The following is a 22,857-nucleotide window of genomic DNA, read 5'->3' as shown; positions in this document are numbered from 1 at the left end:
ATAACGTAAATAGATACCACCTTTTTGCTATTATACACCTTGGTTGTAACGCTCTCCGATGTATGGTTTGTCAACAAATCGAATCACAACAGTAGCATAAAATATGAGCGATGCTGCCATACCGGTAAATCAAATTAAAACCGAACCAAACGCCGACGAAGACATCGAGGAGAAGCTGCCGGCGTACAGAGTGTGTGCGGAAAGTAAACTTATACACGCATCGGTGGAAATAGTCGATCTCACCGAGGAGGACTTTCTGAACGAATTCAAATGCTTCCTCAACACCCTGCCCGACCGACGCCTTGACGTCGAGGCGAGAAGAACCGGCACCAATGCAAAGGCCCGTACCATCCGATATGTTTTGGCCATACCGGCTCTCCTGCTTGCCCAGGTTCGAATATACCAGGACACGTTCATATGCGAGCTGTTTCGAATCAACTTCTCGAACACGATGCTGTACGGGAAGCTAACGGCGGAAACGTTCCGCAATGATGTTACGGTGTATCAGCTTGATGATGGATCGGCAGCAGTGGATGTATATTATCGACCATCGAACAATAAAATGCTAGGTAAGTTGCTGGTTCGCTCATTAAATAAGCTCGCACTCTATTCTACTGCACATTTTCTTTGTAGATAATTTAAATAAGCTGCTTTGCTGTGAAGATACTCTTCGCCGGAAACCGTCCCCGCTGAACGAGGAAGCGATGCCAAGCTCTATCGAACTGAGGCGCCATCTCAGGATGCTGATTTCGATAGCGAAAGCACGTTGTGCCAACTTTCTCGGCCGTTTGAAGCTGCGCACACAATGCTTCGTTGTAGGGCGGCCTTTTGAAGCCAGCAGTGGCAGGGTAGCCGTGTTTGCCCAAACCATCCTACCCGATGGCGAGCTGGGCCACTCGTGTGAGCTGTTCTGGAAGTGCTACCTACTTTCGGTGTACGAGCCCATGCTCAGTATGTTAGAAGAACCGACCAGCATGAACGAAACAACTGCAAGTTGCATCGATAAATTGGCGGAAAAGATGAAGGGATTGTAAATATAGAAAGAAAACCCGTTATGTATCTGTTTGAAAAGTTGGTTACCTTTTATTTTCCATGAGAATTACTTGAGAAGAGGGTTTGCGATCGGGCTTCGTGTGGAATATTTATATCTGTCTCTTAAGTAATGTCTTGGTTTTGTATTTATGTTCGCCTTGTTTCCAAAAACATCATATAAATCCCATTTAGCAGTTTCGAAAGAGGGCGCGAGCAATTATGCCGCCCATATAGCGCCATTGAAGAGTTGCATGATACGGGAGCAAACAACGAGAAAGTGGGAAGATAACCGAAAACCAAACGATGAAGCGTCGGGAAACAATATGCACTAAATTCACATTACACCGTTCACGCTCGTTCCCGTGTGTGCAACACCGACCACATAGCGACGTGACGTGTCTTTCTCTCCTTCTCAACACGGAATCTCCATTCAGACACCACTTCAACCAGCTGGCCGCGCTTAGGCGGTCTTCGCACGCATGGCGGCACGTTTACTGGTGACGGCCTGGAAACCAGACTTAATACTAGCGACGGAACACCGTGACCCGCACGATTCGCATTGCAGGAAGAACAGGCGGGTATCTTTCTGGAGAATGGTGTCTGGCGAGCGGCAGGTGTGGCAGGTGACGTACTCCTTGATGTATCTTCGCAGCACGTTCTCGATCTGTTTCGGCTGGAAGCGACCCTTGATGATCAGCTGATTGTTACCGTCGACCGAACCGCTCGTACCCAACTCAGCCAGCAGAAAGTCCAGCACGTGCTTCTGTAGCCGATGGAGCGTTTTGCAGATTTCGGTAAAGTTGGCGAACGAAGTTTTCTTCGTGCCGACGCGCAGCACCTGCGGCGGGCGCATCACGAACTTCGGCTTCCGCCCGCCGGCCATCTCCGGGTTCTTGTCGAGGATGATCTCGAACACGCGGTTCAGCAGCTCGTCGTACGTGTAGTCACGGTCCGAGCCGGCCCAGGAAGTTACATTTTCATCCACTGTTTTCGCGATGTGCCGGGGAAGAGATAAAAGTCACGCATTAGTTATCGGTAAGTGAGAAGAGCATTTTCAACGTCAAAATTAAGTGTGAAAACAATAATCAAATATGAAATAGGAAAAACGGCTCTCTATACCAGTTTCGGTGACGATCCCATCATTCTCGGTAAGGCATGTAAAATCAACGCAATGGCAAAATATCATCAGATTTACGCTCCAAACACACAACATCCACGATCATACAACTTTTAAATATTTAAAACATCTGTCGCACACTTACCATTTTCCTTCTCGTCGTCCTGCGGGTCCTTTCCGTCCACCAGCTCCTGCTCCATCAGCTCGGTAAGATCCTTCTTCTTCTTTTTCTTCTTCTTCATACTAAAGTCCAGCTTGAAGTCCTCGTCCAGCCCATCGTCCCCGGCCACCTCACCCTCCTCCTTGCTCTCCTTCGCATCCGCGTCGCCTTCGCCGGCACCGGACGGGAGCGCTCCCTCCAGCTCGTCGAGATTGAACGGCTTCTTCTTCTTCTTCTTTTTCTTGTTGAAGTTCTCCAAATCGAGATCGTCTTCACCGTCTGCTAGCGGTTTCGGTTCGCTCGGCGCCACCGCCGCATCGGCCTCTGTCGGTTCCTCCCCCGCTCCAGCCATGGCATCTAAATCGAACGGAGTCTTCTTCTTCTTCTTTTTCTTCATCAAGGAAGGGTCAAAGATCTGGGGCAGGGATGAAAACGGTGCAAAAACGTGACATGCTATTAATATTACGTGCATTAAGAAATTTCAAGCGTAAAAAGACAAAGAAGCCGGTGAGCCTGTTGAACAGGTCCGAGATCGAGGTAAATTCATTCCCTGCTCATAACCTAACATCGCTGTCCGGCGCATTGCTGGTGCTGGTTGCTAGCGATGTGGCTCTTTTCGCAAGCAACATCGCCGATACACGGCCCAGCAGCAGCAGGGCATGGTCTCGAACTTTCACTCGCGTTTTGTTCCATGTTTCGTAGGGCGCTATCCCGTCGACTTACCGCATCGTCTTCCGCCATGATTTGCTCTAACACTTGAGACAGTTTTTTCCTATTTTCCACACACTTTTGTGCACGTTTAATTTATTTTACGGGCGAGCGAACCAGCTCACTTCAGCAATATTGCATCAGCTTTTCGTAAATTTCTCCGCTGTCACATTCTGGGCTGTCAAAAGCTGCTTCTCCCTCTTCTTGCGGCACACGCACGCGCTGACAGCTGCAGCCGTCACGCGCGTACAATAGCGTTACAAGGCGTTACGTGTGAGAAGAACTTGGGAAATGGTTATTCTTTTGAAAAATATCCCCGCACACAATTTCATCGTCAGTAGCTTATTTATTGATCAAAAAGGAGATGATTTTACATGAATGCCACACTTTGCGCACTGCTACCTCTATTCCTACCGGTATGTAATTGAAGGGTAAGTGAATCCATCCGGCCTCGTTTATTCAATACCGTACAATTTCAATGTACGGTCCATGCTCGTCGACGCGATGTACTGTGCATGTTTGCCAAATCGAACGCCCGTTGCCAGTGCCGTGTGATCATTGAATACCTTCAGCTCCTGCCACTGTTTGCAGAGATAGACACTGAAATGAAACAAAAATATTGATCAATGAGACTTTTATCCTTATACGGGCTAACGTTATATCCTCCCAAAACTTACCGAATATCCGTGCCGGCAATCGACAGATACGTTCCGCTCTGGTCGAAGCACAGGTCCTTCACCTCGTAACCATCATCCAGCTGGATGGTTTTGAAGTTTTTAAGCTTGCGCAAATCCCACAGCTTTACGCACGCATCATCCGCAGCGGTGGCGAGATAGTAACCGTTCTCGGAGAACGAAATGGCCGTGATTGGTCCGGTATGACCCGCGAAGTTTGCCACATTGCTTTGCTCCTTCAAATCCCAGATCTTCACCTGCGAGTCCTCCGTGCCCGTACCGAAGATCAGCCCGTCCGGATGGAACTGAGCGGACGTGAGGCCATACTCTGCCGTATCCGCTACCTTCGTGAGCAACCGGCCCGACCGTATGTCCGAGAACGCCCAGTGCTTGTCGGACGAGGTGGACAGCACGTAATCTCCGGTCGGGTGGAGCGAAAGACCAGTTACGGGCCCGTCGTGGCATCGCAGCAGCAGCTGCGTCTGGGAGGTGGGCACATGCCATACGCGTATGTTGCAGTCCGGCGAGCCCGTAATGACAGTGTCTTCCTCGGGGTGGAAGATTACCTTCGTCACCTTCTTCGTGTGACCCTTCAGTACGGCCACGATCTGTTCCGTGTCTTTGTTGAATACGGTCGCATTCTTATCGTTGCCACCGGTTAAGATTTTGCTCTGATCGGAATGATTGATGTCCAGCGCTAGAATGCCGGGCACACTAGCAGAATGCAACCCGGGATGGGAGGCGAGCGTGAGAAAGCCGCGCAGCTTCTCCTGGCTAACCAACTCCTCCGGCACGGTACGGCCCTTCTTCTTGCGCTCCTGCGTAAGCACGGTCGCTTTGTCCTGTAGCTTCTGGATGACTTCCGCACTCATGCCAGCCTGTTCGATAGGCTGAGCAGCAACACCACCCGCCTCCGACGCAATCGACGGTTGCGGTGCGGCTTGGATTGCAGACATACCCGTCTGTGGTTTCAGGGTGGCTAACGCTTCGCGGGCCGCGGCCACCTCTTTGTTGAGTCGCGCGATGACACGGCAGGCCGCATCGTGCTGGTAGAGTGCGTGGGACAGTTCCTGGCGGGCGGTTTGTAGCTGTTGCCGCTGGGTAAACGAATGCAGCATCAGTGCGTCCCACTCATCTTGCATCGTTTTCAGTGTGGCTGGAATACTCGTTGCACTCGGTGGCTTCGGACGCACGATCGGAGGAGCTGCGAAGAAAGCAGGTAAAAGCGGGATAAGTGTCGACCGTCAAGCTGGGCGTACATTGCCGTCCCATTGCACCTACTTTTCACATCGATCAATTCTTCCGCCGTTAGCGGCTGTCCGTTGATTGGATCGCACTCATTCTCTACGATGTACTTCTCAATCAGCCGGCGCTCAAAGATAGCACCCGATTTCGGCGATATACAAGGATGTTCCGGTACTTCGTTCGATACTGCAAAAAAAGGGGGCGATAGAAGATGTTTATTACGAAGGGCGCAACATAACCTTACTTTTCCGTAGGCCGGACGCAGCATTTGCCGCAATAGAGCGCAAACACGGGCGTAATCAACGAATACTTACTACTGCACACCAGCGACATCGTTTATTAACTACGTGGGAGGGGTTTCTTCAAGTTAATTTGTGTAAAACAGTTTACAATTACAATATCAAAAGGTCCGCAAAATTCGAGACGCTTTTCTCCTTTCGGTTTGATTGTTACTTTGACAGCTGGCGCAGGACTGATTCCCAGCTAACAAATCGGCACACATCATAATCCGGGAGCAAAGCAATGGGTCGTTTACATCAAACAAAGCTGCAAACACATCAGATTACAAAAGAAAACATCACAAACAATAGGTCCACCTTCTCAAGATTTACAATAAAGTTGAGAGAATTTCTACAAAATGCATAACAACCAAAATGTAAATAAATAAATAAATAACCACATTGTATCGAATTGTACAATCCGTCAGAACACTGATAAGAAACTACAAATAGAGCAATGATTCAAATTTAGATGCATAGATATCTGATCAAATTTGTGACTAATATTTGGTCAAACGGATACCATCAATTAGTCATACCTTTTTCGTTATTTTACTGATACGACGCTTTGAACTGAACACCCGCTTCAATCGCATCAGCAGCCTCGTCGCTATCGGATCGGCGCTCAATCGAAGTAAGGCCATTTCATTGACTGAGCAGTTACCATAGGAAACGAACAGTTTCTTTTGCTTGCATTGGCGTAGCAGATTTTAGGTGAATCGTCTTGAAAGTGTTTTGTAGAGGTGTTTGTTATAGTGAGTTTGGTGAATTGAAGTTTGCTACATGTGTTTAAAATTTGTTAGGACTTAAGAGTATGTGAAAAGAATGTTCCACAAAAGAGAAACATAAGAATACTTTAAGTGTATTTAAGTGTATTTCACGTTAAAAGTGTTGCCGTTGCCTGTCCACGAAAATAGGCGCAATATGTATTTCCAAGCGGTGCAAATGGAATGAATTTGAAACCCATGATTAACTTGCCGTTGCCAGCTAACTTGGCTGATAAAGCTGAACTGACCGCTGAGTTAGCATCATTTTGAAGCTGATATCGCTCAAGAAGATAATGTCAAATCTAAGATATGCTGACTTGCAGATAAGAGAGATAAAGGTGCACCGATATCGTCAAGGTTGTAATGGCCAGGAGCTACGTCTTCGTTTTCATGACGACATTTACATTTGAGCATTCGTCGGCTTGTGACGTACAATATTGAGAACGCGTTGCTCGCCACATCAACGGACAGTAACAGAATAATTTCAAATAACTTACAAGCGTACTAGGGTGCATAAAGATAATACAGTTTGTTTGGTTCCAATGTGTGTTCTTGCAAAGAGAGTTTCGTTATCTTTCAGCGGACTTTTCGAATAAAACATCGAACTAAACAGTTTGCAGTACAAACAAGACGATGGCTTGTTGTGTAATTTGATCATGTTTAATTTCTAATTTGGGTGATTACCAAAATCTTATCATTGTCGTAGGTAATCGAATCTAACCAGCCGTTGGATGTTGATAAGGAAGTGAATCAGGATCGTCAATATGTACACAAGTTGTCGCGTGCGTAAAATATGCTATCCGTAAATGCTTCCAGCTTATCAGTTTGCGCTAATACAGGTAGAAGGGAAAAAAAGTGTTTGAAAACGGTAGTCCAAAGTCTGAATATTGTGTAAATGTTTGTGGTGTGATAGTTATCTGAGCTGTTAGTTAAAAATTTAATGCATCTCTAACTTTTAATTTTTATTTTACGTATTTTAGCCTATCAGAGCTCAACACTGGACAACACGTGCAGAATGTAACAAGAAAGATGATAAACTACTTCATTTGATAGCCGAACATGTTACAACGATCCATGAACAATAATGTATCCAGCAAGAGTATTATTAACTTTGCTCCTGTTAACATCACACTGTTACGTTTCTCTATTAGCATCAACGAGACACAATGATAGAGAGAGCGATAAAATCCCTTCAGAAAATCAGCCTAAACCTCATCACTCGCGCCTTCCAGTGCTCAGCTCACAGGAGAGACAAGATGACACACTTCATCCAGATGCAACAAGAAAAAGGAGAAATTCACCACCTGAATTTTCAGCGAATCAGGTCGAAAATCGTAAACCAACCTTCAATGAGTGTGATAGCTACAAGCCAATGCTAAAGGAGGAACAGCCAGTTGGTACGCCAGTCCTGCACGTGAATGCAATCGATCCAGATCCAAATCAAATTATAGAGTACAGCCTTATGACAACACCTGGCGAACGAGTACGCTTCCGAATTGATAAGAACACGGGAGAAATCACAACGGTCCACGTCTTTGACCGAGATGAGCCGATCCGTGAGAAGGAGATCTACATCTCTGTGCGGGCGACAGACGATGGGCGACCTCGACTAGACGATGTTTGCACGCTGAAGGTAAAAATTGTAGACATCAACGACAATTCACCAGTATTTGACAAGGTACGCTACGAAGAGTCGGTAGCGAAAGATATGAAGGTGAACCAGCGCGTTGGTACTATCTCGGCGACGGATATGGATGACGGTGATAACAGTCTCATCAAGTACGAACTATTGCAGAGTCTCCCAGACAGCAGTTTCTTCCAGATTAATGAAAACAATGGTTTAGTTACCCTGGTTAAACAGATCGATCGTAGTCCTGGTCAGCATTACTTGATCCACGTGAGAGCATACAATTTAAACCAACAGGGCGAACCCATGCATCATACAGATGTGGAAGTTAAAATACTCGTCATGGAATCGAATAAACGGTCTCCATACTTTTCCAAGTTGCCAGAAGAAACAATTGTGCTGAATGAAACGTTTAAAGATTACTCTAAGCCGATAGCAATGTTTGAGGCCAATTCAGCCATCCCAGAGAAACCGGAAGTCATCTTCGAACTGATCCAAGGTCGAACAGAGGAAACAAATTCAAAGCACACGTTCCTACTGGAGCAGCTGAACAACGTGGCCACGATCAAGCTGGGTAAGGCGCTCGATTATGAAATAATAGCAGAGTATACTCTCACAGTGAATGTTAAGAATTCGGACGACCTGATTGCTGAAGCCGTTCTAAAGATCCTGGTGCTGGATGAGAATGATATTATACCGGTGTTTCCAGAAATGACATCCGGTGCAGTCCTTGAAAATGAACCACCCGAAACGCCGGTAATGGTAGTAAAGGCCTATGATCTGGATGGCACACCGGCTAACAATATCGTGTCGTATCGATTCGAGGACGAAAGTCAACATTTGTTTCACATTGATAATATAACGGGTCAAATCAAGACACTGGCAGCGCTTGATCGCGAGCAAACTGATTCTTATCAGCTCAAAGTAGTAGCAGAAGACAATTCTCCATCGGCACTGTATCGAAATGGTAAGCCAAACAGTATTACCAAGCTCTTATTCATCAAGGTGATGGATAAAAATGACAATAAGCCAGCGTTCACTAGTCAGCATTTCGTGGTAGAGGGCGTGCCGGAGGATGAGAACATTAACACGCCAGTAATTGAGGTGACGGCAAGAGACCCCGATGCAACATCCCTGTTATATTATACAATTGTCTCCGGTAATGAAGGACTTGCTTTCAAAATTGACAACAACACCGGTCGTATCTCGATCAACAACCGGCTCGATTACGAGACGGTTCGTGAGTACACGCTGATCGTTCAGGTTGATGATGGGATCTTCCAGGACAACGCGACAGTCTCTATCAAAGTAAAAAATGTCAACGATAACCCACCACGCTTCACAGGTCTTCGTAATGTAACGATACCAGAAGAAACGATCCCATCCGGGTGTATAATGACCGTTCAGGCGTATGATCCGGACATCGAGAATCGAAGCGATCCGCAGCACATTCGATTCTTTTACGTCGACGAATACGATGATGCGATAGAGATCGACGATAGTGGATGCTTGCGGGTCAAGAGAGCGCTCGATCGTGATCCTCCGCTAGGCTCCAAGCGCTGGCAGTTTATTATCACCGCGACGGATGAGGATGGTGCGGGCAAGAAAACGCCAGCCACTGTGATCATATCTTTGGAAGATATCAATGACAATGCACCTCGACTATCGAATGCAATGCCTGTCGTTTGGGGCGAAAACAGGCCGCCAGGTTTGATTGTAAAACTGACAGCAGAGGACGTGGACGAGGCACAGAACGGACCACCGTTCCATTTTAGCATCGATCCTAATGCGCGTTATGAGATCAAGAAACGTTTCAAAGTTCAAGGCGAGGAACTGCACGCGTTGGTTGAGTTTGATCGAGAGGAGCAAAAGGAGTACCAAATTCCCATCCTCATTAGAGACTCTGGCGAAGAACCTATGAGCGCTGTCAGCATGCTACATCTGGTAATCGGTGACGACAACGACAACAAGATGAGACCAGGTAAAAGTCGCATCTTCGTGTACAACTACAAAGGAGAATCACCCAACACGGAAGTTGGACGCGTGTACGTAGACGATCCGGACGACTGGGATCTTCCAGATAAGACGTTCATATGGGATGATGCTACCCGTCATCAGTCGGTAGCCTTTTTCGATTTAAACAGGGACACAGGTATGATCACCATGCTTCAAGGTACACGTGGGGGAGATTATGAACTGAACTTCCACGTGATTGAGCACTCCAGACATTTCCCACGCCATAATGTCACAGCCAAAGTGACAGTAACGGTGAAAGAGATCCCAGAGGAAGCAGTGGATAAGAGTGGATCGATCCGATTCCATAATGTAACTGCGGAAGAGTTCGTATCACTTACACCTGGTCAGCTCACAAATCCCAAAGATCGTTTGCAGGCGAGCATTGCAAACACGCTCAACGTTAGCCGAGAGAACGTGGATGTGTTCACCGTGTTGAAGCGCGACAATGACAACGGAACCTTCCTGGATGTTCGGTTCTCGGCCCATGGCAGTCCTTATTACGCACCTGAACGACTCAACGGAATGATGGGCTATCAGCTTCATCAGTTGGAAGAGGACGTAGGTCTTTCGGTACTTATGGTGGGCATTGACGAGTGTATCGAAGAGGGTCGCAACTGTGAGCTATCGTGCAAGAATACGCTCTACAAGTCGAACGTCCCTATCGCGATACACACCAACACTAGCTCGTTTGTGGGTGTGAATGCCTTTGTACAGGCAGAGTGTGTGTGTGAGGCTCCTTCGCCGTCGCTCACATGTCTCAATGGAGGTTTCTTGGTGAACGATCGCTGCTCCTGTCCCGAGGGCTTTGAAGGTCCTCATTGTGAGATGCTTGGCATCGGGTTCTATGGCAGTGGATATGCGCTTTATCCTCCGATCAGTCCTTGCAACATGACGCGAATAAGTGTAGAACTATCACCGCAGCAGGAAGATGGCTTGGTGATGTACATCGGTCCACTCAACTATAATCCTCGTCTGCCTGTGCAGGACTTCTTGGCATTGGAGCTCGTGAAGGGACTCCCTGTGTTGCTGCTCGACTACGGCAGTGGTACTATCCGCATCGAACATCGGCATCGATTCCCTCAGGGCAAGCCATTCACCGTAGAGATCGTGCTTCAACCGCAGACAATCGAGATGATCGTCGACAACTGCAAACTGTCCACATGCATGAGTCTTGATGCGCCAAAGGGACCGAATCGATTCCTAAACGTGAACGCTCCACTGCAACTCGGAGGAGCTGCCGTCAACCTGGACTCCCTGGGATCGCTGTTCAACTGGACGTACGTGCCACAGGACAAAGGTTTCAGTGGCTGCCTGCGCAATCTCACCATCAACGAGCGGACGTACGATCTCGGTCTGCCCAGCCTAGCAAAGAATGTCAACTCGGAATGCATTAGTCGCTCTGTAGCTCTCATCGCATCCATTGGCTTTACATCGTACTACCTATACGTAATTATCGCCTGTATTATTTTGTTGATCGTGCTACTATTTTTCATAATCGCACACAAGACGAGCCATGACGAATGGCATGACAAGGAGATGGACCATCCACGGGGCACGGTTGTTCATTACGAGGAGGAGGGTGGAGGAGAGTGTGACACTATTTACGATCTCAACGCGGTTCTAGGACACTTAAACCTGATGGACCTGGACACAATTCACTATGCTAATATTAACAACGATCAATACCTTGGAACGTTCCTCCTACGCAAGAGGGCTGCTTGCGACCAAGCTGCTGACGCTTACCCACAAGACGATGTGCGATGCTATGCGTACGAGGGTGATGAGACCAGCTACCAGTCACTGTCGAGCCTGACCTCCTTTTCTGGTTCCGAGGGGAACTTAAAGCTTCCCAATCTATCCTTGCCCCCAGGGTTACAGATGCTTGCTTACAGCTACGGCGAAGAGTCGAGCGACACAGAGAAATAAGGAAGAATTTTATAGCAGTAATTGTAGTGTTATCTTGTTTTCTAGAAAATATACAGTTTTGCTACCACCATAGTCACCAAACTTACCCATCTTTTCACACGCCTTTTGCATGTTTGTCGTTCCTTGGAAATCGCACAATTCAAAACAACAAAGCAGCCGTTCAAACAGCGCTGTCAGCTGTCAAACGGGGCAGGGGTTGTTTTCTTTCTTCTTTCATCCCTTGCTGGCCAACCACGACCATTCGCTGCTGACGTTGAACGAGTTTGAACATTTTTCTGTTTTGGTCGCTCAAACAAACGCGCTCTCCACGAGTACGCGGTAAACGTCGGTCGAAAGTTAAGCTTTTAGCCGGGTTTGTGTGTTTTCGGTTCAGTTTAGGGAAAACAGATCATCCGCAACATTCTGGCGAAAATGTCCGTCAACTTGCGTTCGGTGTTTGCATTCGCCAAGGAGTACCACCAGAAGAAAGAATCGCAGAAGGATATCCAGTATGGAACGGCCGGATTCCGATCGCAGTAAGTAGTGGGTGAGGGACACACGCACAAACACACACACGGCACACAAAGAAAAGTGAAAGGCTCCTTTCTAGCCCACGCCCGTTCTCCAGTAGGCCATGCTAAATGGACATTCTGTTCCGGGTTCGGTTGAAACCACTTTTGCTGCTAATACCCCACACAGTGTGCGGTGCGGATATGTGATCCAATAAAACGCTTATCTTTTAATGTGTTCTTTCCTTTTCTTTCTTCACTTCTTCCTCCCTTTCTGCCCATCCCGCTTTCACCCACACTTTGCTGCAGTGCTGATAACCTGGACTACGTTATGTATCGAATGGGCTTGCTGGCGGCGCTACGGTCGCGGGCGAAAGCGAGCCAAGCGATCGGTGTCATGATAACGGCTTCCCACAATCCGGAGCACGATAATGGGGTGAAATTGATCGACCCGCTCGGCGAAATGTTGGAGCAGCGGTGGGAGCAGTTGGCCACCGATCTGGTCAACGTACCCGACAGCGGGCTGGAGGCGCAGGTGGCGAAAATCTGCGAGGACGAGCAAATCGACAATAACGAACCGGCGAAGGTGTTTGTCGGCATGGACACGCGCTACCACAGCCCGCAGCTATCGCGTGCCGTCGTGAACGGTATACTGGCGCTGAAGGGGACGGTCACCGAGTTTGGCATCGTGACGACACCGATGTTGCACTATTTCGTAACCTGCACCAACACGCAGAACGCGTACGGGCTGCCCACGGAGGAAGGCTACATGGGCAAGCTGATAGCGGCGTTCAAGGCGCTGCGCGGGGAGCAGGCTGAGCCGGGCAACTATCGCAACCAGCTGTACTACGACGGTGCGAACGGTGTCGGGTCGCTGAAGATGCTTGGTTTCATCAAAAAGCTGAACGGCGCACTGAACGTGAAGGTGTTTAACAGCAATGGAAAGATTAACTTCAATTGTGGAGCCGATTTCGTGAAAACGAACCATCGCGTGCCGGAGGGACTGCCCGAGGAGGCAGCACTGGCCAGTGGTCGCTGCTGCTCGGTGGACGGTGACGCTGACCGTGTGGTGTACTACTTCACGGATAAGGAGGGAACGTTCCGTCTGCTGGATGGCGACCGGATAGCGACCCTGCTGGCGGGCTATTTGAAGGACCTGATCGAGCAGTGTGGCGTCCAGCTGGAGATGGGTCTGGTGCAGACGGCGTACGCGAACGGAGCGTCGACGGATTACATCGTCAATCGTATGAAGATCCCGGTCAGCTGCACACGCACCGGCGTCAAGCATTTGCACCACAAGGCACTCGAGTATGACGTTGGCGTGTACTTTGAGGCAAACGGGCACGGTACGATCATTTACAGCGATAAGGCCAAGCAAGCGATACGGGCGGCGAGCCAGGATGAGAGCCGCACCGAGGAGCAGCGCAAAACGGCGGCCAGACTGTTGCAAATGATCGACCTAACGAACGAAACGGTGGGCGATGCCATCTCCGATATGCTGCTGGTCGAGACGGTGCTTCACGCGAAGGGCTGGAACCTGGACGACTGGCTGGCGAGCTACACCGACTTACCGAATGTGCTGGAGAAAGTGTACCTTGCCGATCGGAACGTGATCGCCGTCACGGATGCCGATCGGGTCGTGGTAGCGCCGGCGGGACTGCAGGATTCGATCAACGAAATCGTAGCCAAGTTCCCGAAAGGACGTTCCTTTGTGCGGCCGTCGGGTACAGAGGATATTGTGCGGGTGTATGCCGAGGCCGATACGCGAGAGAATGCCGTTCAGCTTGCCTTCGAGGTGGCGAATTTGGTGTTCGATCAGGCCGGAGGGGTTGGTTCGCGCCCGGTCAAGATGGAAGGCTAAAAACGAAGCTCCACGCTTCACAATCAATCGATATCGAATCAAAAGCTGTGCTACCTTCAACTGCCACCACCACCACACAAGACATGTTTACTGCGCACCGTTAACTGCGACTTTTAACTGCTGACGCGTTGTTTGAATAGCTTGTAAGAACTACGCAATCGAAGCGATGAGAGATTATTTTTTTGTTTAACATCACGTGAAAAGTAAAAATTAGGGCAAATATTATACGATCAATGCAGAGTCTGATTTCACAACTATTATTATGCAGAATGCGAAGAAAAATATATTCTTTTAAATTTGAAACATTTTTTTCGTGAAAAAGTACAAGTTCTACCGAAACACAGCCATCGAAGCGTTCGACGGTTACCATGGAAACGGGGTTTACGATAGCAACTGCCCAGTGACTTGTTATTTGCAGCAACACTAGCGCAGCAGTACTCTCTGCAGTACAACCGGTGCATTTCACGTGCGATCACGATGTTTTGGGGATTCTGTGAAGCTCTTAATTTTATCCAGCAATACCAGAAGAAGTTATCAGCCGATGGGTCTCTACCGGAAAGCTTGAACATTTTACTGTTCGGCAGCGGTGACCCGCGACACATCTTGGCGACCGCATCTCAACTATTCCTTCATCCCGGCCTGAAAGTCAACGTGTATCTGGCGGAAGGATGCATCGAACTGCTGGCACGGCATATGGTGCTGCTTGCGGTCGCTTTCGAAGATCCGGAACTGCTCTCGCTCAAAGGCAAAACGCATCTCTTTATGGACCTCTTTGGAAACAATCTCATCCGCCCGTTCAGCAGTGCCTACTTGAGCAGTAAGGCGAAAGAGCTGACCGACATCATCACCGACGCGGAGTACGCGCAGCGCCAAGCACCGATGTTCAATTACGAAACGCTACGATACAAGGAGCGCGACCAGCTCGAGAACGTGTTTCGCTTCTGGACCAATGCGCCGGAACACGTGTTCAATATTGCACGCTACTGGGAGGATCGGTTGCGCGTGCAGCTCGGTGAGCGGTACGATCATCGCAACGGTGCATTCGATTGGGATTTGCAGATGCGACTGCGGGAAAACGGTGCGAAGCAGGTGTGCCCCCAGGAGTACAAGCACTGGCGGGAGACGGGAATCGCCTTCACCTTTCCCGAGTACGAGCAGAGCGATCCGAACAAAACGTTTGCCGTCGGGTTGGTGCGCAACGGGAAAGGGTTTCTGCACCGTGGTTCGGTTGGTGATAACATGACCGGACCGTACATCGCGTTCGGGCACAAGTGTGCTGAGGAGCGGCTTTCCCGCTCCAAGCATGGTGTGAACGATTTCCGCTCGACCGATGTGACGGAGCGTAATGTGTTGCAGATAGTGTACGAAATTCAAAACCGGAAGCCGTACTGCTTCGATCCGAAGGACATCCATCAGTACGGTGCGCACCAGCTGGATACGGGGAAAAATCTTAACAAACACGAGGCACGCACCGAGTCGGCCGAAGCCATACATTACAACAAACCCCTTTTGAGGTGCGAAAATTTATCCATTCATTTCCTTTCTGTGGAGGACGTTTTGCGGATGCACGAGATGGAGCGGTTTGCTGGCAAGTTCGATGTCGTATTTGTGGCAAGCAACTATCTGGGTTTGGTTAAGGACGGTTTTAGCCGCACTTGGAAGGAGAGCTGCCTCTTGTGCTTCGAAACGCGTCAGCTGACCGTATTCAGCAAAGAGGAAATTAAAGAACATACCGACAAGATTAAGGCCTTCGCGCAGAAGGAATCCCTCGCGGCGGTGACAAACTTTTCCATCAACAAAAATCACTCCGTCCTTTTATACAAGCGTGCCGGCAATAAGTGAACGCAAATGTATTAAGCTCTAATAAATATGAATATAACAAAAGTTTGGCCCTCCTACGATGTTGCGATCTCTTTCAGCGGTCCCTCCAGGTAGGTGGCAAGGGCTTGCGCTTTTTCCTTCAGTATGCCAAGCCCCACACTGTCCCGGGCGTACAGACAGAGCAGCAGGTTGGCCACCTGCGTAATGACGACGTTACCGTTCTCACACTGCAGAAACACGTACTGGAGTCGATCTTCTCGGAATGCGTTGCGGCCATTCTTTTCGTAAACGGACCAGATGTTGCTCGCGATCGCCGCTGTGACCGTGGCGTCCTTGTCGCCGAAGCCGGAAAACGCCAGCAGTGCTCCTTCGTGTGTGAGCAGGCTGGAAAAAGGGAGAGGAAAGTAGAGTAAATCAGAACCATTAGCGTATTGTGCGTGGTCGTGTGTAAAGTACATCGTGTTTTCGACGCCTCCCGTATTCGCCTGGCTCAGAACGGAAGTTAGAACTTTGGGCTGAAGCATGGTGACACACGAATGATAAGGCTGGTCGGAGGGTTTGAGTGGACTAATCACAAGCAACTTGATGCGTTATCACGACCGATGGAATACCGTTTTTTAAGAACGCAAAGGAAAGAAACGAGAAGAGCAACTGATCCGAACCGCAAGTGTTGTTGTTTACATTTTGTGTCAACGGTGGAGGATTGGATGTGCATGGAAAAGTGATATTTCGTAGAATTGATTCTTTCGAAATTGTTTGTATTTTAAAGTAAAAATCAAATTGTATGGAATGTATTATCAGAAAACTTTTATAGAGGACAAATAAGAATAATTTAATCATTTTAAATCATAATTTGACAGTACTCGCACTGAACGCCTTTTACAGCGAAGGGTTAATGACAGATGAACTGTCAACGCGTTTGTTTACCACAAATTTATACGCATCTTTTTCATCGTGTTTGCAAAAGTGTACGAAAATCGTGTTAAAATTGTGTATTTCTACTTCATCCAGCCAATATGGATGAATTGGAGCAGCTTGAGCACCTTTCGCTGGTGTCCAAGATATGCACGGAGCTAGAAAACCATCTCGGCTTGAACGACAAAGATTTGGGTAAGCATCGAGCTTGTTGTCTGAATGTGTGTTGTATGACCTCAGTATTTCAATAAAATAAATGTATTTTTCTCATTTGCAGCGGAATTTATCATTGATCTGGCACACAAAAATCCCACCATCGAGGCGTTCAAGCGTGTGCTGGTCGAAAATGGGGCCGAATTTTCCGACTCGTTCACAACGAACCTGCTGCGTATCATACAGCTGATGAAGCCCGCCGGGAAGCAGAGCACATCCGCGTTCGAGGACGATGCAAACGATGGCAAGAACCTTGCGTACAAGTTTCCCGGCTTGGCGATACCGAACAACAAGAAGGCATACTCCTCGGACGAGGAAGCGGAGGACGACACGAAGCACGACAAAAAGCGGATAGAAAAGTATAAAGACAGAAAGGAGGAAAAGAAACCCCTTGGCGGTGGTGATGTGGTGGACGATATGTTTTCGGAGTTGGAACAGATGGCACCATCGAAGGGAGGCAAAGAGGGTGGAAAATCGCGCGAACAGCTCGAGGTGGACAACATGTTTGCGGAGCTGGAGAATCTAGCCCCTTCCAAGTCGACCGAAGAAGAAAAGGAAGTGGCGAAGCGTCGCGATCGCCGTAGCCAGTCGCGAGAACGAAGGAGAGAGCGCAGCAAATCGAGAGACAGGCGCCGAGATCGAAGCAAATCACGGGATCGTCGAAGAAGAAGCAGATCCAAGGATAGAAGACGCAGAAGTCGCTCGAAAAGTCGTGATCGGCATGATCGAGATAGGACTCGGGACCGGGAACGCGATCGTGGAGGTCGAGACCGTGATCGAGATCGTGATCGGGAGCGTGATCGACGGTCGAGAAGAAGCCGTTCGCGCAGCAATTCAAAGGAACGGTCCCGCCATCGCAATCGTAGCAATTCCCGGGAACCGCCTGCGGCCATGGAGAAGCGCAGAATGCCTCCACCCATGCCGGAAGAGCCGGAACCGGGCCATATCTACGACGGGCGCGTGGTGAACATTGTCGCGTTCGGATGCTTCGTACAGCTGAATGGGTTCCGGCGCAAAAAGGAAGGCTTGGTGCACATTTCGCAGCTTTCCACCGAGGGCAGAGTAAATCTCGTGACCGATGTCGTTAACCGCGGTGACGAAGTGAAGGTGAAGGTGATGTCCCTGGCGGGGAACAAAATTTCCCTCAGCATGAAAGAGGTGGAGCAATCGAGCGGACGGGATCTGAACCCACTTTCTCACGCACATTTGAAGGACGGTGGCGATGGGGAAGCAGGCGCCCGCAATCCCGATCGTCCAATGACCGTTCCGTCGATGCTGAACCTCCAGGAGGGCACACTGGAGCAGGTGGAAGAAACGTCCCGCAAGAAGGTGACACGTATCTCTTCGCCCGAGCGCTGGGAGATTAAGCAAATGATCTCGTCCGGTGTGATCGATCGCTCCGAGATGCCCGACTTTGACGAGGAGACGGGTCTGCTGCCGAAGGATGAGGACAGCGAGGCGGACATTGAGATAGAAATCGTGGAAGATGAGCCCCCGTTCCTGCAGGGCCATGGTCGCGCCCTGCACGATCTTTCGCCGGTGCGCATCGTGAAGAATCCGGACGGTTCGCTCGCCCAGGCGGCCATGATGCAGACGGCACTGGCGAAGGAGCGGCGCGAGCAGAAGATGCTGCAGCGCGAGCAGGAGATGGACGCGGTGCCGACCAACATGAACAAAAATTGGATCGATCCGCTGCCGGATGAGGATGACGAGCGGACGGCGGCGTCCAATACGCGCGGTGTCGGCATGTCCACGCAGGACGTGCCGGAGTGGAAGAAGGCCATCATTGGCGGCAAGAAGAGCTCGTTCGGGCGCAAAACCGACATGAGCCTGGTGGAGCAGCGCCAATCGCTGCCCATCTACAAGCTGCGCGACGATCTCATCAAGGCCGTCACCGACAACCAGATACTGATCGTGATCGGCGAGACGGGCTCGGGTAAAACGACGCAAATCACGCAGTATCTCGCGGAGAGCGGGTTTATTGCGCGGGGCAAGATTGGCTGTACGCAGCCCCGTCGTGTTGCGGCCATGTCGGTGGCGAAGCGCGTGGCGGAGGAGTACGGTTGCCGACTCGGGCAGGAGGTTGGCTACACGATCCGTTTCGAGGACTGCACGAGCCAGGAAACGGTGATCAAGTACATGACGGACGGTATGTTGTTGCGTGAGTGTTTGGTGGATTTCGACCTCAAATCGTACTCGGTCATCATGCTGGACGAAGCGCACGAGCGTACGATACACACGGATGTGTTGTTTGGGCTGTTGAAGCAAGCCGTCCAGAAGCGACCGGAACTGAAGCTGATCGTCACGTCGGCCACGCTCGATGCGGTCAAGTTTTCGCAGTATTTCTTCGAAGCACCCATCTTTACCATCCCCGGACGAACGTTTCCGGTGGAGATTCTCTACACGAAGGAGCCGGAAACGGACTATCTGGACGCATCGCTCATCACCGTCATGCAGATCCATCTGCGTGAACCGCCCGGGGATGTGCTGCTCTTCCTCACCGGTCAGGAGGAGATTGATACTGCCTGTGAGATTCTGTACGAGCGGATGAAGTCGTTAGGTCCGGACGTACCGGAACTCATCATCCTGCCCGTCTACTCAGCCCTGCCTTCGGAAATGCAAACGCGTATCTTCGATCCGGCCCCACCCGGCAGCCGCAAGGTCGTAATTGCAACCAACATCGCTGAAACGTCGCTAACAATCGACGGAATCTACTACGTGGTCGATCCCGGCTTCGTCAAGCAGAAGGTGTACAACTCGAAGACGGGCATGGATTCGCTGGTGGTTACGCCCATCTCGCAAGCGGCCGCCAAACAGCGGGCGGGCCGTGCCGGTCGTACCGGGCCGGGCAAAGCCTACCGGCTCTACACGGAGCGCGCCTATCGGGATGAAATGTTGCCCACTCCGGTGCCGGAAATTCAGCGAACCAATCTTGCGACCACGGTACTGCAGCTGAAAACGATGGGTATTAACGATCTGCTGCACTTTGATTTCATGGATGCGCCGCCGGTGGAATCGCTGGTGATGGCGCTGGAACAGCTCCACTCACTATCGGCCCTCGACAATGAAGGTTTGCTCACGCGGCTCGGCCGAAGGATGGCAGAGTTTCCGCTCGAGCCGAACCTTTCTAAGCTGCTGATCATGTCCGTAGCGCTCCAGTGCTCCGACGAAGTGCTGACAATCGTTTCGATGCTTTCGGTACAGAACGTGTTCTACCGGCCAAAGGACAAACAGGCACTGGCCGATCAGAAGAAGGCAAAGTTTAACCAAATCGAGGGTGACCATTTGACGTTGTTGGCCGTTTACAATAGCTGGAAGAATAATAAGTTCTCGAACGCCTGGTGTTACGAGAACTTTGTCCAGATTCGTACGCTGAAGCGGGCACAGGACGTGCGCAAGCAGCTGCTGGGCATTATGGATCGACACAAGCTGGACGTGGTTTCGGCGGGCAAGAATACGGTGCGCGTGCAGAAAGCGATCTGCTCTGGGTTCTTCCGCAATGCGGCCAAGAAGGACCCGCAGGAGGGCTACCGAACGTTGGTGGATTCGCAGGTCGTTTACATTCACCCATCCAGTGCACTGTTCAACCGGCAACCGGAATGGTAAGGATTTTAAATTGATTTTCGTTAAGAGTGTTTTTTTTCTGTTTTCATTTTTACTAATCATTTTATTTTCGACTTTTCTCCACTTGCTCTCCACTTTCTAGGGTTGTCTATCACGAGCTCGTCCAGACGACGAAGGAGTACATGCGCGAGGTGACTACGATCGATCCGAAATGGTTGGTAGAGTTTGCACCGGCCTTCTTCCGCTTCTCGGACCCCACGAAGCTCAGCAAGTTCAAGAAGAACCAACGGCTGGAACCGCTGTACAACAAGTACGAGGAACCGAATGCGTGGCGTATCAGCAGAACCCGAAGGCGTCGCAATTAAGCACACCGACCATCTTCTATCTTCGCTTGCGACTGGGGAGACTGTACCCGTCTACCGTACAACGACGGGTTGGACTATCTTTTAATCTTTCAATATAGAACTGCCACACAATGGCTTCCTCTCACTCACGCCTCCCATTTAATACCTACCTTTCCCTAACTTGGGATGGGAACTTTGTTTACTATTGTTTCGCTTATCGCCCGTCCGTTTGTTGTTGAAGTTAAATTTGAATTTCGCCACCTCACGCATCTCCTGCTCTTTGGCTGCCGCCTCATCCACCGTCGTTATCTTGCGGCGGGGTACGTGCTGGAACGCTTTCTCGAAGTTGTTGCTCGTTTTCAGCTCCAGCATGATCGCTACCATCTGATCGAGGGTGAGCGATTTGCCGCTCTTAAACTGAAAGTACCGATCCAGCGGGAGCCGTGCCATCCGCAGACCAAGCTTCTTGGCCTTGCCGAGCGAAACGGCCTCCTGGGAGGATTTGTCCACCATCGCGCCGATTATGTACACATCGTCTGGGTTAAACTCGGTCAGATCGTTCTTGCAGTGCGGCGTCAGGTAGACCAGCCGCTCTTTGGGGAAAAGCTCCGTATAGCTCCGATCGGTAACGTTGAACGGGAACTCGGGCTGGTGGATCTGCACCAGATGCTTTTCGAGCTGTTTCATCGTCGTCTTGCCATAGTTTGCATTGCAGTGGTGAATGTTGAACGGTTCCTCGTGGGACCGGTTGAGCGCGAAGCACAGCATCAGCTGCTTCGCCGTGTTGCGCATCTCCTTATCGTTCATGTAATCATCGTACGAGCAATCGATCACCAGATTGCACCCGAACTGCATCGCTTGAACGAGCCTGTGGAAAGGTCAAGGTGGAAGTGAAGCCAACGGTTACTACTATCCGATGTCGATCGTTCGGGTGGATCGTATTACCGGTTGTTGTGAAAGTGATCCATCTTCGAGTCGTATATCCGCAGGAACATTGTGTTGTGAAACAGCCCGTACACGATGTGATCGTTTGCCGCCGTCGCCTTCATTAGCTCTTCCCGCCGCTTGGCGATCTCTTCCTGCTTGCGCTCCTTTTTCAGCTTCTGTCCCAATCGAACCATTTCAATGTTCCACAGGTAAAGGTAGTACTGACGGCGCTGGTTTCTGCAACAAAAAAAAATCGTAGGTGTAAGTTTACATTGTCGTCATTGATTAAAAGTCATAATGGAGGGCATACGATTCCGCTGCTTACCGGGACGATAAACCTAACAGATGCTCCCACTGGTCCGGCTTGATGGTGGGAACGGAGGGCACCTTTCTACCCTCCTGTCGCATCACCTCTATCTCTAGCTCGAGCACTTTTCTACGCTTCTCCGCATCGAACCCGGGTGTGGTGATGCTATTGGGTTTGGCCGTTTCGCTACCATCGGCTTTCTGCTCCGGTAGCTCTTTGCTGTGGGGAAGATTTGTGTACTGTTTCCATAATGCGGCACCGCAGGCCGGTTGCTGCAGGTGGCGTCCACCGAGCGAGGCGGGAAACGAGGTTTTCGCAAATATTCTTGCCGTAAGCGCGAATGTACGTAACATTTTCGGGCCCGCCTGTTGTACAATAGATGTTGCTGTAAATCGCAAAAGGCACAACACGCGCTGGGGTTTGACAATTTGCGCCGTGTGTGTGTTTGTTTACGTTTTGGAAACGTCAAAACTTCGGGTAGAGATGGTCCTTTTGCACGGTGCGCTGAAAAAGACAGTGAAACAGGGAAGGAAATCATTTTTACTTGTAGATTTAAATGTTTTTTTGTAAATTTCAGAGTCTAGTATGAAGCATTTTAAAAGCTTCGAAAGTAACATAACCTAACAAATTACAAAACACTTAGTGCAAAAGAGAGAACAAGCAAGGAGAGTGGCTGATCCATATTGCACACTGGGATTGAGTATGAACAAAATATTACTCATCATTAAAAGCGTTCTGTATTTTAAAACAGAACTCAAATTTCGTTCAAACGTTCAAATGACAAGCTTTTAAAAGATTATCGAATTCTAGAATTCAATTTTACAACAAGTTTTGACTACCCTCTACCAACAACAACCACCCATAGTG

The 22,857-nt window shown here is 49.6% G+C and overlaps 9 protein-coding genes across 11 annotated transcripts; 5 read left to right on the top strand and 4 right to left on the bottom strand.

Moving 5' to 3' along the window:
• The first annotated feature begins 80 nt into the window (after positions 1-80).
• On the top strand, positions 81-1,071 carry LOC120905101. Its single transcript, XM_040315814.1, has 2 exons — positions 81-569; positions 634-1,071. The coding sequence occupies exons 1-2, from the start codon at positions 104-106 to the stop codon at positions 1,032-1,034; spliced, it is 867 nt and encodes a 288-aa protein (XP_040171748.1). The 5' UTR covers positions 81-103; the 3' UTR covers positions 1,035-1,071.
• Positions 1,058-3,204, bottom strand: LOC120905092 (eukaryotic translation initiation factor 2 subunit 2). 2 transcript variants are annotated; one of them, XM_040315792.1, is made up of 4 exons: positions 3,033-3,204; positions 2,295-2,724; positions 2,152-2,196; positions 1,058-2,016 (listed from the first exon to the last, which is right to left on the bottom strand). In XM_040315792.1, the coding sequence occupies exons 1-4, from the start codon at positions 3,048-3,050 to the stop codon at positions 1,493-1,495; spliced, it is 1,017 nt and encodes a 338-aa protein (XP_040171726.1). In that variant the 5' UTR covers positions 3,051-3,204; the 3' UTR covers positions 1,058-1,492. The 2 variants fall into 2 exon arrangements, with proteins under 2 accessions (XP_040171726.1, XP_040171734.1); XM_040315800.1 differs by lacking the exon at positions 2,152-2,196 and having other exon boundaries at positions 3,033-3,200.
• A 139-nt stretch (positions 3,205-3,343) lies between these two features.
• Positions 3,344-11,481, bottom strand: LOC120905074 (pre-mRNA-processing factor 19). 2 transcript variants are annotated; one of them, XM_040315767.1, is made up of 5 exons: positions 11,368-11,481; positions 5,251-5,482; positions 4,973-5,122; positions 3,695-4,895; positions 3,344-3,617 (listed from the first exon to the last, which is right to left on the bottom strand). In XM_040315767.1, exons 2-5 carry the CDS (start codon positions 5,267-5,269, stop codon positions 3,473-3,475), a joined length of 1,515 nt encoding a protein of 504 aa, XP_040171701.1. In that variant the 5' UTR covers positions 5,270-5,482; positions 11,368-11,481; the 3' UTR covers positions 3,344-3,472. The 2 variants fall into 2 exon arrangements, with proteins under 2 accessions (XP_040171701.1, XP_040171693.1); XM_040315759.1 differs by having other exon boundaries at positions 11,311-11,423.
• On the top strand, positions 6,241-11,621 carry LOC120905064 (DE-cadherin-like). The gene is made up of 2 exons (XM_040315734.1): positions 6,241-6,820; positions 6,962-11,621. Exon 2 carries the CDS (start codon positions 7,066-7,068, stop codon positions 11,548-11,550), a length of 4,485 nt encoding a protein of 1,494 aa, XP_040171668.1. The 5' UTR covers positions 6,241-6,820; positions 6,962-7,065; the 3' UTR covers positions 11,551-11,621.
• A 185-nt stretch (positions 11,622-11,806) lies between these two features.
• Positions 11,807-14,202, top strand: LOC120905070 (phosphoacetylglucosamine mutase). The gene is made up of 2 exons (XM_040315744.1): positions 11,807-12,065; positions 12,348-14,202. Exons 1-2 carry the CDS (start codon positions 11,962-11,964, stop codon positions 13,897-13,899), a joined length of 1,656 nt encoding a protein of 551 aa, XP_040171678.1. The 5' UTR covers positions 11,807-11,961; the 3' UTR covers positions 13,900-14,202.
• Positions 14,203-14,251: 49 nt separating this feature from the next.
• LOC120905087 (dynein assembly factor 3, axonemal homolog) lies at positions 14,252-15,783 on the top strand. Its single transcript, XM_040315780.1, has one exon. It carries the CDS (start codon positions 14,377-14,379, stop codon positions 15,739-15,741), a length of 1,365 nt encoding a protein of 454 aa, XP_040171714.1. The 5' UTR covers positions 14,252-14,376; the 3' UTR covers positions 15,742-15,783.
• LOC120905106 (ragulator complex protein LAMTOR2 homolog) lies at positions 15,710-16,418 on the bottom strand. Its single transcript, XM_040315826.1, has 2 exons — positions 16,177-16,418; positions 15,710-16,104 (listed from the first exon to the last, which is right to left on the bottom strand). The coding sequence occupies exons 1-2, from the start codon at positions 16,242-16,244 to the stop codon at positions 15,795-15,797; spliced, it is 378 nt and encodes a 125-aa protein (XP_040171760.1). The 5' UTR covers positions 16,245-16,418; the 3' UTR covers positions 15,710-15,794.
• A 215-nt stretch (positions 16,419-16,633) lies between these two features.
• Positions 16,634-20,901, top strand: LOC120894102 (ATP-dependent RNA helicase DHX8). Its single transcript, XM_040296484.1, has 3 exons — positions 16,634-16,830; positions 16,913-20,450; positions 20,555-20,901. Exons 1-3 carry the CDS (start codon positions 16,737-16,739, stop codon positions 20,775-20,777), a joined length of 3,855 nt encoding a protein of 1,284 aa, XP_040152418.1. The 5' UTR covers positions 16,634-16,736; the 3' UTR covers positions 20,778-20,901.
• Positions 20,885-22,421, bottom strand: LOC120894103 (mitochondrial ribonuclease P protein 1 homolog). The gene is made up of 3 exons (XM_040296485.1): positions 22,009-22,421; positions 21,702-21,920; positions 20,885-21,624 (listed from the first exon to the last, which is right to left on the bottom strand). Exons 1-3 carry the CDS (start codon positions 22,341-22,343, stop codon positions 20,916-20,918), a joined length of 1,263 nt encoding a protein of 420 aa, XP_040152419.1. The 5' UTR covers positions 22,344-22,421; the 3' UTR covers positions 20,885-20,915.
• Between the last annotated feature and the right edge of the window lie 436 nt (positions 22,422-22,857).

Source organism: Anopheles arabiensis, chromosome 2 (assembly GCF_016920715.1).
Source record: "Anopheles arabiensis isolate DONGOLA chromosome 2, AaraD3, whole genome shotgun sequence".
NCBI classification, from domain to species: Eukaryota; Metazoa; Arthropoda; class Insecta; order Diptera; family Culicidae; genus Anopheles; species Anopheles arabiensis.
The sequence above is the reverse complement of the archived record's forward strand: the minus strand, read 5'-3'. Positions and strand labels throughout refer to the sequence as shown.